Source organism: Salvia splendens, chromosome 19, assembly GCF_004379255.2.
Source record: "Salvia splendens isolate huo1 chromosome 19, SspV2, whole genome shotgun sequence".
Classification (NCBI taxonomy): domain Eukaryota; kingdom Viridiplantae; phylum Streptophyta; class Magnoliopsida; order Lamiales; family Lamiaceae; genus Salvia; species Salvia splendens.
The window spans coordinates 20,759,258-20,773,075 of NC_056050.1; the positions used below are offsets into that span (position 1 = coordinate 20,759,258).

General features: G+C 30.5%; 1 protein-coding gene across 4 annotated transcripts; it reads right to left on the reverse strand.

Moving 5' to 3' along the window:
• Window positions 1–401: 401 nt before the first annotated feature.
• On the reverse strand, window positions 402–6,868 carry LOC121778713 (protein NDL2-like). 4 transcript variants are annotated; one of them, XM_042176116.1, is made up of 4 exons: window positions 6,641–6,868; window positions 5,410–5,509; window positions 4,919–5,016; window positions 402–775 (listed from the first exon to the last, which is right to left on the reverse strand). In XM_042176116.1, exons 1-4 carry the CDS (start codon window positions 6,698–6,700, stop codon window positions 752–754), a joined length of 282 nt encoding a protein of 93 aa, XP_042032050.1. In that variant the 5' UTR covers window positions 6,701–6,868; the 3' UTR covers window positions 402–751. The 4 variants fall into 4 exon arrangements, 3 of the variants coding, with proteins under 3 accessions (XP_042032050.1, XP_042032049.1, XP_042032048.1); XR_006045710.1 differs by lacking the exon at window positions 402–775 and adding an exon at window positions 1,787–2,482 and having other exon boundaries at window positions 4,919–5,054; XM_042176115.1 differs by lacking the exon at window positions 402–775 and adding an exon at window positions 1,787–2,461.
• Window positions 6,869–13,818: the final 6,950 nt, after the last annotated feature.

The window sequence follows — 13,818 nt, forward strand, 5'->3', positions numbered from 1 at the left end:
TATTTATTTGTGTATTTTATGTGATTTTAATATATAGTAATATTTAAAAGTAATATTATCTTCTATTACATCTAGTTCCCTATTTTTTCAATATATTATAAATGGAAACCCCAATCCACATGCTAAAACTCAAAACCTGAATCTATATAGAAAATTATGGAAACCCAAAACCCCAGGACCTAAAACCTTCTACAATAATTTCTTAGCATTAAATAATTTAGTCAAATACAGTTATACTCATATAAATTGAATTAAATAAATTGAGCTAATTTATATTGAAAGTTTGAAACCCACTGATTGAATTAAGTTAACTATCAAATTGATCTATTTCTATTTCTTAGCTTCCTCTTATTCACGCTTGTGGCGCCTCCATCTTCTACTTCACGCTTAATCTTCTGTAATTTTCAAACCAAACATGAAATAGCCTAAATAAGATTATGCCAGAACTTACAAGTAATAAATGGTTACCTAAGATTTTCAAACATATAAAGGATTGATAAGAAACGAAAACACAAATCCTATCTGTGTTGTTGTCCCAACTACTGATCTTGCAAGACCTTGCCGTTAAATGCTCATTTTTCATTATCGTCGACACGGAGTGCATTCTTATTTGCATTAAGCCTTGCACATTCAAAGGATAATAGAACAAAATTTAGATAATAGAAAAAATAACACCTTCAAAGAATACAAGAGACTGCCGTCATGCAAAACTTCCTCCTTTTGTTGCTCTCTTTTTTCTTCCAGTGTCATATCAATTGTATTCGAAGCAGAATCGCTATAAGTAGATATTAAACACGAATAAACATAATTAGAAAGCATAAACAAATAAGAAAAGAACAAAAGAGAAAACTTAAAGAAAATGACCATAAAATTGGAGGTTGAAAATAAGGACTCAATATACATATGAAGCAAAGTGGTGCAATAATTGGGCATTATTAGCATTTACTAATGTTAATTTCAATTGCGCAACAGCATCACATTGATTTAATAATTAATATGCAAATTATATTTGCAAAAAAGACGTGCATAAGAGATTCAATTAAGTTTGAAAATCTATAACGTTCAAGAACGCTAAAGTTGGTCTATAACAATAATTTTTTGTGTGCCACCATTTTTTTATTCAATCATGTTAGTATATTTAATAAATCTTGCTAGACGCGCGTTTAATCTATATGGTTTTTCAGTTATTCAATTACAGAAATTAACAATACTCTTTATAAATTATTTAGGATCATATTTCAAAATCTTTCATTTACTCCACTTACAATAAGATTAAAAAAATCTTTAAATTTTTTATTTTTAAAACATTTTTTTTTCATATTATACATTAACAATTGGAATAAAGTTTAATATAATTTCAACGGCTGATAGTCATGTGTGCATTTAATACATTATACAAATACAAATTTCTAAACTCATGATTGGGAAAACTAATTTTTTTACATAGTGGATTACATTTATAGTAGTAGTACATATGAAACCGCCGTATGTGATTTAAATTTCTAAATTCATTAAATTTAGATTAATTGCAATGACACCCAAAACTAATAAATATTCAAAATTATGCTCAAAACTCGCTTTTTATATTAGTATAGAAGTATAGATATAGATTGCACTCCTAAATTGGGACGGAGGGAGTACTTATTTCGATATATCAAAACTATTTTCTATTTTTCTCATCAAATCGACGATGTTTTTAGTTTTCATGCATAACTATATTTTGCTTCGGAAGCTTGAGTTGACGCATCTCAAATCGACGATGTAATTATCACAACAATTCACGAAATAAAATAAAATTTTAATATATACTCTATTTTTTGTCTTTTAACTTTTAACAATAAACCCCATTTTCATTTTATCATAGTAGTCACTGAAGCTAGAGGTGGGAAAAAATAATGAAATACCGTACCGGCCTTATCGTATTTGGAATATATCAAAAATATTGAACTTCTGATATAGTACGATATCTTACCGAAAGAATACGACAAGGAAGAATTTTCAAATTTTCTACTATATGACGGAATACCGAAATTCGATGTATACTACTAGTACCCTATCGAGTTATCGACCCACCATAATTTAAGGTGCATGTAGGCATAGAAATCCGTCAAAGATTTTCCCAATATTGCTTGCGTCATCATTGCACACTGCCTTTCTCTCTCATCTTTCTTCATCTTCACAACTGCTGCTGTTAAGTGCAACAGTGGCATCAGACTTTCCCCTCTGTTCACTTTCCTTAACCCTTTACTTGTTCGTTTCACCCTCCAAAAGTGTGTTTTTTTCTTTCCCATCACATTTCACAATTCATCTCAAACTAGTTACCTAATACCACACCTTTTCTTCTCCCTTCAACAAAATGCCCATTTCATTCATCACTCACCACTCACATTTCTTGTTTCTAACCATCATTGCCATTTGCATTTATTCAAAGAGAGAGAGAGATAGTGGGGCCCTCAAAAAGCTGCAGTAGAAATGAGTGAAACTGCAGCATCAAACAATAACTCCCTCAGTTCCATTAAATATGCAACATTTACTTTTCGGCACGGGATTTTATGTAGCGTTGTTCTTTGAGTTAATGAATAGAGAGTAAAGTAAGAGAGAAGAAAAAGTAAAGAGAGTATTGTTTCCATTTTTAAAAACGTTTCATTTTTAGTGAGACATACTAAAAAGGAAAACGTTTCATTTCTAATGGGACGAGAGAGCATAATGCATAATGCATTACTAATGGTAGCATAGCACCAACTCTTTTATGTGCTTATTTATTCCTAACCTTTAATATTCAACAATAATAGTTTATTGCATAAAAAATTTGAATACTTGAATAAATAAATATTTTGAATAAAGAGAGTAATTCAAAATGCTAATAACTCGCTTAGTAGGAGTATCTCACTATATATCTATGAGTAAAGGCCAAAATTGGTCCTGAACATATAGTCATTTTATGATTTTGGTCCTAAACATTATCTTTTGGATTTTTTGGTCCTGCACATATGGACATTTGATCATTTTGGTCCTGCACATATGGAAATTTGATCATTTTGGTCCCCCGTCAACATTTTCGTTAAAAACTAACGGTCAACATTATCTTTTGGATTTTTTGGTCCTGCACATATGGATATTTGATCATTTTGGTCCTGCACATATGGAATTTTGATAATTTTGGTCATCCGTCAACATTTTCGTTAAAAACTAACTGTCAACGGCCGATTTTTGGCTAAAACAATGGGTTGGGTCGGGTCGTGTTTGGGTCGGGTTTGGGTTACACGTTAAGAAAAAAAATAATTATTTTTTATTAATTAAAAAATTATAAAACTTTAATTTTTAGTTATTTTTGTTGATTAAAAATATTATAACGACTAAAACATGATGTTATTATACGATTTAAACATGATATTACACAATAAAATAAAAAATTACCAAATTAAAATAATCATTTTTTAATCGAAATAATAAAATTAAAGTATATTAATATTAAATCTATATAATAAAATTAAATAATTAAAAAATTATTTTTAATAAAATCTAAGCATAATATTTTCTTCAAATTCATGAAAAAATTAATTAAAAAATACTATACTTTAATTTTATTAATTAAAAAATATTAATTAATTTTTTAAGAATATTATCCTTAGATTTTAACGAAAATATTATGCTTAGATTTTAAGAAAATATTATTTTTTTCTTAACGTGTAACCCAAACCCGACCCAAACACGACCCGACCCAACCCATTGTTTTAGTCAAAAATCGGCCGTTGACCGTTAGTTTTTAACGAAAATGTTGACGGATGACCAAAATGATCAAAATTCCATATGTGCAGGACCAAAATGATCAAATGTCCATATGTGCAGGACCAAAAAATCCAAAAGATAATGTTGACCGTTAGTTTTTAACGGAAATATTGACGGAGGACCAAAATGATCAAATGTCCATATGTGCAGGACCAAAAAATCCAAAAAATAATGTTTAGGACCAAAATCGTAAAATGGCTATATGTTCAGGACCAATTTTGGCATTTACTCTGTATCTATTTATCTAACTTTTGTGTTAAAAGAAGAGTTCTTTTAAGAAAGAGAGGAGTTTTGATGTAATCGATTCTTGATTTCTTTCTGAGCCACTCTGAAATCCATCAGTTTCTTGGGCTTTGAAACTTTTCTTGGATGAAATGAAATCCCACTTTTCTTTTTTATGATAGCAAGAAAAGAAAAACAGCTCATTGGTTTTGGCCTTTTATTCATTGTTGTCTTGTTTCCACATAATGGTGGTGGGGTTTTTTAGTACACGAGAGAGGGAGAGAAAGGAATAGTCTTTTGTTGGTTTAAACCTATTATTATTACACTGTTTAGGAAGAAAGGGTAACCAATGATTTCCTACATATGGCTCTGATCACTTAAGATCAAACCTCACTTTTATTTGGCTCTTTATCATTTGGTTCCCTCTAAAACTATTTTTTTATATTCTATTTTATACTACTACTTTGCTTTGCAATCAATTGCTTGAAGGGGAAACTGCATTTCACCTGAGATATCATTTCTTCATTGCATAACACTCCTTCGAGGATACCAAGGTTTGCTTCTTTTTTTTCTTTTTCTTTCTTTATGATCTCATCTCTTTCACAAGTTTTTTTTTTCTTTTTTTGTTTTTTTCCTCGTGTTTAGAATATAATTTTTGAAAAATACTTCCTTTTTTTATATGATTGAGCAAAATAAATGAATAGGCTTCTCTTTTTGTTTAGTGATTGCATATATGTATGCATTCATTTGTAGTTTTAAGCACTCTTTCACGTGGGAATGAAATGTTATACTATGAGATTGAATTATCATTATGCATTTGTTTCTCCCAAAAAAAGCTAATTGAAGAAATGAAACTGTACTATTTCATAAGTAACTAAAATAAATGATCAAGGAATTACAGACCGACCTCATGACCTGGGGGGCTGATGTGGTAGATACAGAAGTTATGGAGAAGGAGAGAAAATGCTTCTGGACAAAAGAAAAGCCCTTGGAAACAGGACATATCTGTTTAGTTGCATGCAGACAAAGAAGTCACATGTCAACTGCAAGTTTAGAGGTACTATAAGCTGTAGGCTTTATTAAATCACACTTTGCGCATATTAGAGAAATTGCTTCTAGATTGGATAATTCACAGTTGTAATTAAAAAACAAGATATAAAAGGCTAATAAAGAACCAAAAGCATCTTGTAATATGTCAATCTAACTAAATAACATTGTGAAAAAGAAATATCATGTCAAAATTTAAAGCAAAAGTGGAAGCATAAAAGCAGTTGGTCAAGTGAATAGAAAAATACATTAGTAAGATTCCAGTCATCATCAAGAGTATTCACCAGACAGCAAAAAATTGGTTCAAAATCAACAAATACAGTTTGTGAGAATTCAGTTCAGTTTCCTTACAGTTTAAAGCCAAATCGGGATAAGTAATAAGAGCTGGCTTGTCCTGTTCTCCAAATACAGCAACGGAAACAGAACCATGACCTGTCTTGATTATATGCTCCTGTAAACCAACATGAGAAGAACAAGTTTGTCAAGATCGGCACCTAATCTCAAAAATATGTCAAGTAGAGAAAATATTCCACCAGCTAATCCAATCTACAAAATTCTGATTCCACTTGCTGTACAAGAATCTTTTTCTAGCTTATTTAGAGAGTGTAACTTGCTTGATACAAGAATTCTCTCTGATATTGGTACTTCAAGAAGAATTCCAGCTAGCTCTAGCTAACGACTTTCCTTAGTGGATTTAGAAAAGGTCAAGGATATTCAGTAAGAATCTATTCATGCACCGATAAGCAAAGAAATACATCAAAAATAATGGTTTCTCTCTAAATTTATTGAGCTCTGAGATGAAGGATTTGAGCTCTGAGATGAAGGATTTGAGCTCTGAGATGAAGGATCCATAATTCAAACATATTTTGCGGATTATGTATAAAAATTGAGTAGTATATACGAAATTGTGGCATAATATTTATATTTGAAACTTGTTAAGTAAGGATTGAGAATCTGAACTACAAATTGTAGCATGTACGCATACTTGAAATCAAAGGAACTAATATTCTTCTTTGCTTTTTCCTAATTCTTTCCTCATATTTTATGCGACTCACACATACATATGATCATAAGCGATTCATCTACAAATGGACATGATCATCTAGAAAGAAATTGATCGGTGGAAATACATCAAACGTGAAATTCACTTGTCAAAACAAGTAAAATCTGTTTCATAAGATTATTCTATAGAAAATGAACTTCTGTTTCCCAAAATGTGATCCTTACTCAATCTAAACATCAATGGTACGGTAAATTTGCCGAAAAAAGCTCCGTCTCCACACACACAAAAAACTCATCGGGAAATGATAAACCGAAGCACTTTTTTAGCTAGAGAAAACATAGCATAAAAATACACTTCCGTTTTAAAATCCTCAAAATTCTGGAGATCGCGCATTGCTGCTAAAAATGCAGCTCCGCAATCTACCTCAGCTAATATTTCCGCGCACACACACGCATAACTTATTAAGTTTTCACAAAATCAAATATGCACACAAACCACTTCAGCAGCATATGCATACAAATACAACATGTATATATGTGCGTGTGTAAGCATAATGCGAGCCGCAGTTTTGACTTTGACCTTGCCGGCAAACGGAATAGACTCCATATCGATGGAGACGGAATCGCTGGAGTCCGCCATTGTCTTTTCTTTCCTCCTAAAATTCTTCCTCTCTCTCTCTCTCTCTCTCTCTCTCTAATTATTTAATCTTCCTCTCTCCAGCTACAGAGGCGTTCAATTTGGTATGAACAGCTTAAATACCAATCCACGTCTCTCTCTCTCTCTCTCTCTCTCTCTCTCTCTCTCTCTCTCTCTCTATCTAGTTATAATGTGAAGCAAATGTATATACGTACGTATAGGTGTATATATAGGTGAGTTGAGTCCAACGTTAACTGAGTCACCGACGCATTTGCGTTTGGGCTTTGAATCGGAAACAGAGTGGGCCCGGGCTCGATGACACAATTAGATTTTAACTAGAGTTAGAGGCCGACACATTTCCCTTATGAAATGACACAATTGTCCTTGTCACGCCTCACTGGAATTCCTTTATCCTTTTTATTTGCATTTTCTCTATTTTCTTCTTTTTTTGTGGTGACTAATTCTTGAAGAATAGTATTAAAAATTTTAAGGAATTTATTTTACGAAAATATACTTAATATAGCTATCATATACGTGTGTGATATTATGTTGATGGATAAAATATTAATTATTTTTAAACTTTGTAGGATTCTACTTGATTAATATATTTTGATATAACTTTAAACATTGAACTTACTCACTTTATCAAATTTATTTTCAACTTACCAATTCTTTTAATGCAAATCTATATGCAAATCTATCAACCTTTTTTAGCGAAATGCCATGTGCTTTTAAAATATACTCCTACTATTATTTTAAAGTTATATTTGTAGTAAACAAAATTGCCGGCTATCTTATAATTTTTCAGTTCCTTGTTACTCCCTTCGTCCATAAAAAATAATTCAATTTATGGACGGTACGAGTTTTAATGATAAATTAATAAAGTAAGAGAGAATGAGAAAAAATACGTAAAATAAGAGAGGTGTGAAGAAAAAGTAAGTAAAATATGGGAAAGAGAAAAATTGATAAAGTATGAGAGAAAAATTTTCTATTTTTAAAAATAAGACTATTTTTTTGGACATTTCAAAGTGACAGAAAGGGACTATTATTTTTTTTAGACAAAGAGAGTATTTTTATTTCGCCATATTGATATATACATATACACGAGGAAGAGAGTAGTACTGGTATTAATTATTGGTAAGAGAGTAGTGTATTAATTATTGGTATTCCTGACTTAATCTAATTGTTGTAGAAATACAATACTTATATAATTGCATATTTGCACACGAATGAGTTACGCTGACTTGCAAGTTACAAATGGAGTAGTACTATATCGGAAGGGATCAGCTGAGGCATAAGCTAATCCACCATATAATACACTAATAAAAAATAAACATGTGGAATTTATTTAGTCATTACTCCTACACTGCAACTCCTTTTTCTTTAAGAGGAAGAAACACGCGGATGAGAGACTGGACGCGGTTGTGGAGGTTGAGGCGGGGGCCGACGAGAGCTGAGGTCGAATCGGGGAGGCGGGCTCTGTCGGCGGCGTCGGCGGCGGAGGGAGGAGGGGATTGAGGATTGAGGCGGAGGGCGTAGAGAGGCGGCTCGATCCGGAGCCTGCGCTTGCGGCGGCGGCGTTCGGCTGCGGCTTCCTCTGCGGAGGAGAATCCGTAGGAGCGCTGCGAGATGAAGGAGGAATTGTCCAGGCATTGGGGCTGGGAGTGTTGAGCGGCGGCGGAGAACTGATTGGGGGTGAAATTGGTGGTAGGATACGGCGGATGAGGGGGATTGGTGAGAGGGGTATCTGTAAAGTGAATGAGATTGCTATAATTTTGAATTTCCTAACTTAGAATGCCAAGCTTCAGCAGTAATCACTCACAAACACATGCGCGTCTGTGTGCGAACAGAGAGATAAGAGAGGGAAATCGGTGTTTCTTTCTCTTAAAGACAAAGGAGTTGCAGTGTAGGGAGGGAGAGAGTAATGACTAATGAGTGAAGATATGAAGGTAGTCTTTTATTTAATTTTATAAATAAATTCCACATGTTTATTTTTGATTAGTGTATTATATGGTGGATTAGCTTATGCCTTAGCTGATCCCTTCCGGTACTATATTACTTGTTGGTCAAATATAGTGGATTACTAATTTAATTATAATCTTAGAGCACATTAAATATAGGACCTCCTAAGTAATAAATGCATATCCAGTTTACATGGGAGATTGTCATTTTTGGATCCAGCTGTAGTATTCTAAAGAGTGATGCTAAATGGCCATAATGTGGCCGGCCATAAATAGTTAATTTAGTCCATTTACATGTATAAAAAAATTAGAATTACCGATATAAACTTATATGTGTGTGAATGGACTTGTGAGTTGATACTTATCTTTGAATTCCATTACGTAAAACACATTAATATTACGAATTACTGTATACGTTGAGCAACAATCAAGAAATGACAGTAGTAATAAGTTGAGCAAAAACTACGAAAGAGCAACACTAACATGTTGAGCAACATATAATGAAGATGATATAAAAGTAAAATCAAGTAGTATTAAACTAAAAATTTGAAAAAAAATCAATTTTTTTATTATTTAATTAATTTATGGCTGGCCATAATGTGGCCGCATAGCATTATTCTATTCTAAAAGGGTAATGATGCTATGTGGCGACATTATGGTCAGCCATAGAAGGGTATTTAGGTCAATATATAGCATAAAAGCAATAATTACTTAATTATGTTATTTAATGATCAAGTTTGTTTACACTATGTCTATTACCCTTTGCTATTTGTTTTAAAGATGGGAGCATTATTTTTAAGTTTGAATTTAATTCATATATTTATAAATTTGAAAACATGAAATTAAATAAAATTAAAGGAAAAAAAGGAATATACCGAGGTTCATGCCTTCACCCACTTTGTCAAACAAAAATTCTCCCAAACCGTCTCAATCTCGTCGATTTTGATATCGTGATTTTCAAATCATTTATTTTTATATACACTATAATATGTTTACTTAATAGTAATATTCAACGTATTTTTATATTGAGTATTTAATTAAATTGATCAATTGATTGAATATATTAACTGATTTTAGATATCACTTGGACGGTTTAGGACTTTAAGTCTTTACTCTTTAGGATTGTACTAACTGATATTGAAGTTCATTAGATTTGTATCAATTTATAGCATATCATTTCGTTACATATATTTGTGTTCATATATAATACTCCCTTGTTCCATAAAAATAGAAACTATTTTCCTTTGATCCGTCCTCTTACAATAGAAACTTTCTATTTATGGAAATTTATTTATCTCTAATGAAGTGGGACCCATTTTTTAGTAACACCATTTTGTTTTTATCTCTCTCTTATTTTACCAATTTTACATTAAAACTCGTACCGTTTCAAAAAATTCCTATTTTTAGGGAACTGAGGGAGTATAAATAAGTAAATTTCATAACATTTTATCAATATACATAACCATTACATAGTTCCACCTTCCAATTGATCATAGATTAACTTAAAAATCAGAACGATAGTGCAAAAGTTTATTTTAGAAATCAGAGGGAGTACCATAGGAAGTGGTTTTAGTGAGAACATTTTAAAAATAAAAACTTTAAAAACTGAAAATCATAACAGTTATTTGATACATTAATACCAATTGGCATTAGAAAACATATTAATATATGATATTTAGTCAGTAACTGATTTTGAGTCAAGAAAAAACGGATATTTATGAATCAACGAACTGATACTGAGTCATGATTGATATGTTTTGTGACGTCAATAAATATTAGTGTTAGTGAATTGTGAGGTTCATTTCCTAAACTGTAAAGTTTTTATTTTTAGGTAACGAACCAAAAGGTAAATAATTCCAATTTTTAGGAAATGAAGTGAGTAGTATATTAATACAATGTAGGTTTATTTTATTCAATTATTTCACTAATTTATTAAAGCAAATTGTTATTCGATTTATAAATTTTTGTTACATAATTAAATTGAAAATTAATTGAGAACCCTAATTACTCAACTGAATGTAATACTAATAATCGTGACACATTAAAACATATACTGGTAAATAATAAGTTTACTGTGACATACTTCGTATATAGTAGTAATAATTAGTGTAGTATATACACTAATTATGATTATAATATATTCTCCACTATATCATAATACACAAGTTAATAATTTATGTATTAAACACTAAGGTGTATTATAATCTAATAATAATATATTATACTGTACTATGATATACGATTATTAGATTATGAAATAATATGACAACATAGTATTGAAACTTAATATTAAGTTATAACTAAATTATGAATTTATGAGAGCTTTTTTCAGTCATACTTAATTTATAAAAATAAAAATAATAATAGTAATGATAAAAATATTTCTTAAGATTATAGTATATGTCGAGTAATATTATTTTAAATAAAAATCTGAATAAAAAGCAAAAGGATATAAAATACTCTAATAAAACGTAAATATCTTCTAAAAATAATAAAAACATTGTTGGATGGATGAATATAAAGTACTTACTCTATAAACTAAGGTAGAGGGTAGTGTTTTCTTAAGAGTTTTGATACTTTTAAGGTGAGTTAATTATTAAGTGAACTCATTTAATTTTCGGGACAAATTATGGCTGGCTATAATATGGTAATTTAACATTACTCATTTTAAAATTTGAAATAAACATTTATTTATGTGTGCACAAACGTTTTTGTTATTAGGCTCCTATATTTGGGCAACATTTTTAGCTGCTTTACCTTGAAACCAAAGCAAAATATTGTCATCGTACAAACAAATTTTCATGTGATTTTATGGCGTTAAATTTATTTTATTTATTCAACCTTATAATAACTAGAGTTCATATTTTTATTTTTATTCTCCAATCTCAAGTTTCGACTAATCTTAAGAAATTAATTTAATAAACAAATAATTAATGTCCAAAATATAGATACGGTGTTTGTAGTCTTTAATCTTTGTAAACCATACATGACACACCTCGTGTAAAACCGCCTAAATATCTTGAAAATTTATAGAAATAATATTAATGGTTTCTGTCGGTAAGGATACAGACCATTTGATTAAAATAAAAGTATATTTTCCTCCAATAAAAAGGAATTTATTGTCTTGCCCCACTAAAATACAAGAGCAATAAATATTTGTTATAAAATTGTGCAGGGGAAGAGCATAAATCGTTTTCAATAAACTTTTTGGCCAATTTTATTTCTGAAAACATCACCTTAACCAACCAAAGACTTTTTGGTTGGGCACTAATATTATGTTTATAGATCTAATTAAGTCAAAATAATTTTGTATTATAAAAGACTTACCAGATAATAGTTTCCATTTTAAATTTATTAGACCAATTATCATATTCTATAATTAGTAGTACTCCATATAATACTCGAAATAATTTCTCAGTCCCGACCTAAAAATTTGGGCTGTCAACGCATGTATTTTGTGATTTGATTATGAGATCATAAATAATCAACTTATTCAAGAACTTAATTGATGATGTGATAAATTCGGAACTGAAAAGGGTATAAATTCCAACGAATATGAAACACTAAAATGTACAACAAATTACCCAAAAAAGACTCGTGAAAGAAACTAGCAGTGGTCCGTATTTTTTATTTTCTAGTATATTTTTCTAATTTTTTTTCCCTATTTCGATATTTAATTCCATCAAAAAAATGAATTTTTTTCTGTTTTTTTTGTTCGATCACTTTTTCCCTGTGATGGGACAAATAATGTTTAACTATATCTGACTCATTATAAATGTGATGATAATCAATATAAAGGTGTAGTTTGGGTGGAGTGTCGGTGGATCTCTTTTATGTATATATTCTTAATCGCTATTAAATTATTGTATTATCAAAATCTGGAATTAATAACGTAATCAAACTTAGTTCTTGGTCAGAAATCCCAATCATGTTAAAATGCCACACCTTTTAAACTTATCAAATTATTTGAAATACCTCGAAATACGATAAAAAAATATAGAATCGCTACTTTTGTCATGTTAATACTATTGTACTTCGTCGTAAACTCTTAGAAGTATTTTAGTACTTTCATGTATCTTATTATAATTAAATATCTATGAACATAGTATAAGAACTGATAAAAATAACTCGTCATATATATCGACAGTATGATTACTCTATATAATATACTTCATTCGTCCCTATGTAGCTGAGTCGTATTCCTTTTTTGACAAAAAGTATTTTACTCTCTCTTACTTTACTCCCTCTTCATATCTCTACCTTTTTCCTTTTTACTTTATTCTTCTTTTACTTAACTCATTTAAAACAATTTTTCTTAAATCCCGTGGCGAAAAGAAATGTCTCTACTACAGAGGGACGAAGGGAGTAATATACATTGCTGGTCCAATTAATATATTGATTTACATATATGTACGTAATTCTCACTTCTATTTACCATCCTCAATAAAGCATTCCCACATATATATAAATTCAATTAACATGAATTAAGCATTTTTCACAACTACTAATTCATTAATTTGATTTAGAAGGTTTTAATGAAATAGTGTAACCTTTTTGCATATTTTCTAGCAATATTTACTTAGTAAAACTGGACTTAGTGCAATAGAATACAAAAAAAAAACGAAAAAAAACACCCATATAACTAACGATAGTGATACTATAGAATTATAATAAATTCTCATTATATAGTCATAATTCTAGGACTTGAACTTCAAAACTACATCCTTAAATTTCTCACTATTGAGTTAGACAACATTTTCAAGTCCGTAGGAGTAAAGGCCTAGTATGATGTGGTAGTAATATAAAACTAAGTTAAAGTGGAAAGCAATCAATACATACTTAAGATTGAATGAGTGCACACACATAGAGTTGGGTGACATCTGACGATCCAATGCCATAATTCATTGCACTTTTTCACCCATAGAAACACACATACACACATGAAGTTGTGCCTCGTGGCACCAACTCCCTTCTGCTTTTAAAAAAACACACACATACACAAATGTGTGTGTATTGAATTCACATATACACATCATTCATTCACCAAAGTAAGAGTGGAGTTTACCAAATGCACATATCAAGAAGTCGATAATAATCAAGCAAAATAAAATCAGAAGACATAAACTCAACAGATATAAAGCAGAACATGAAAATCACAAA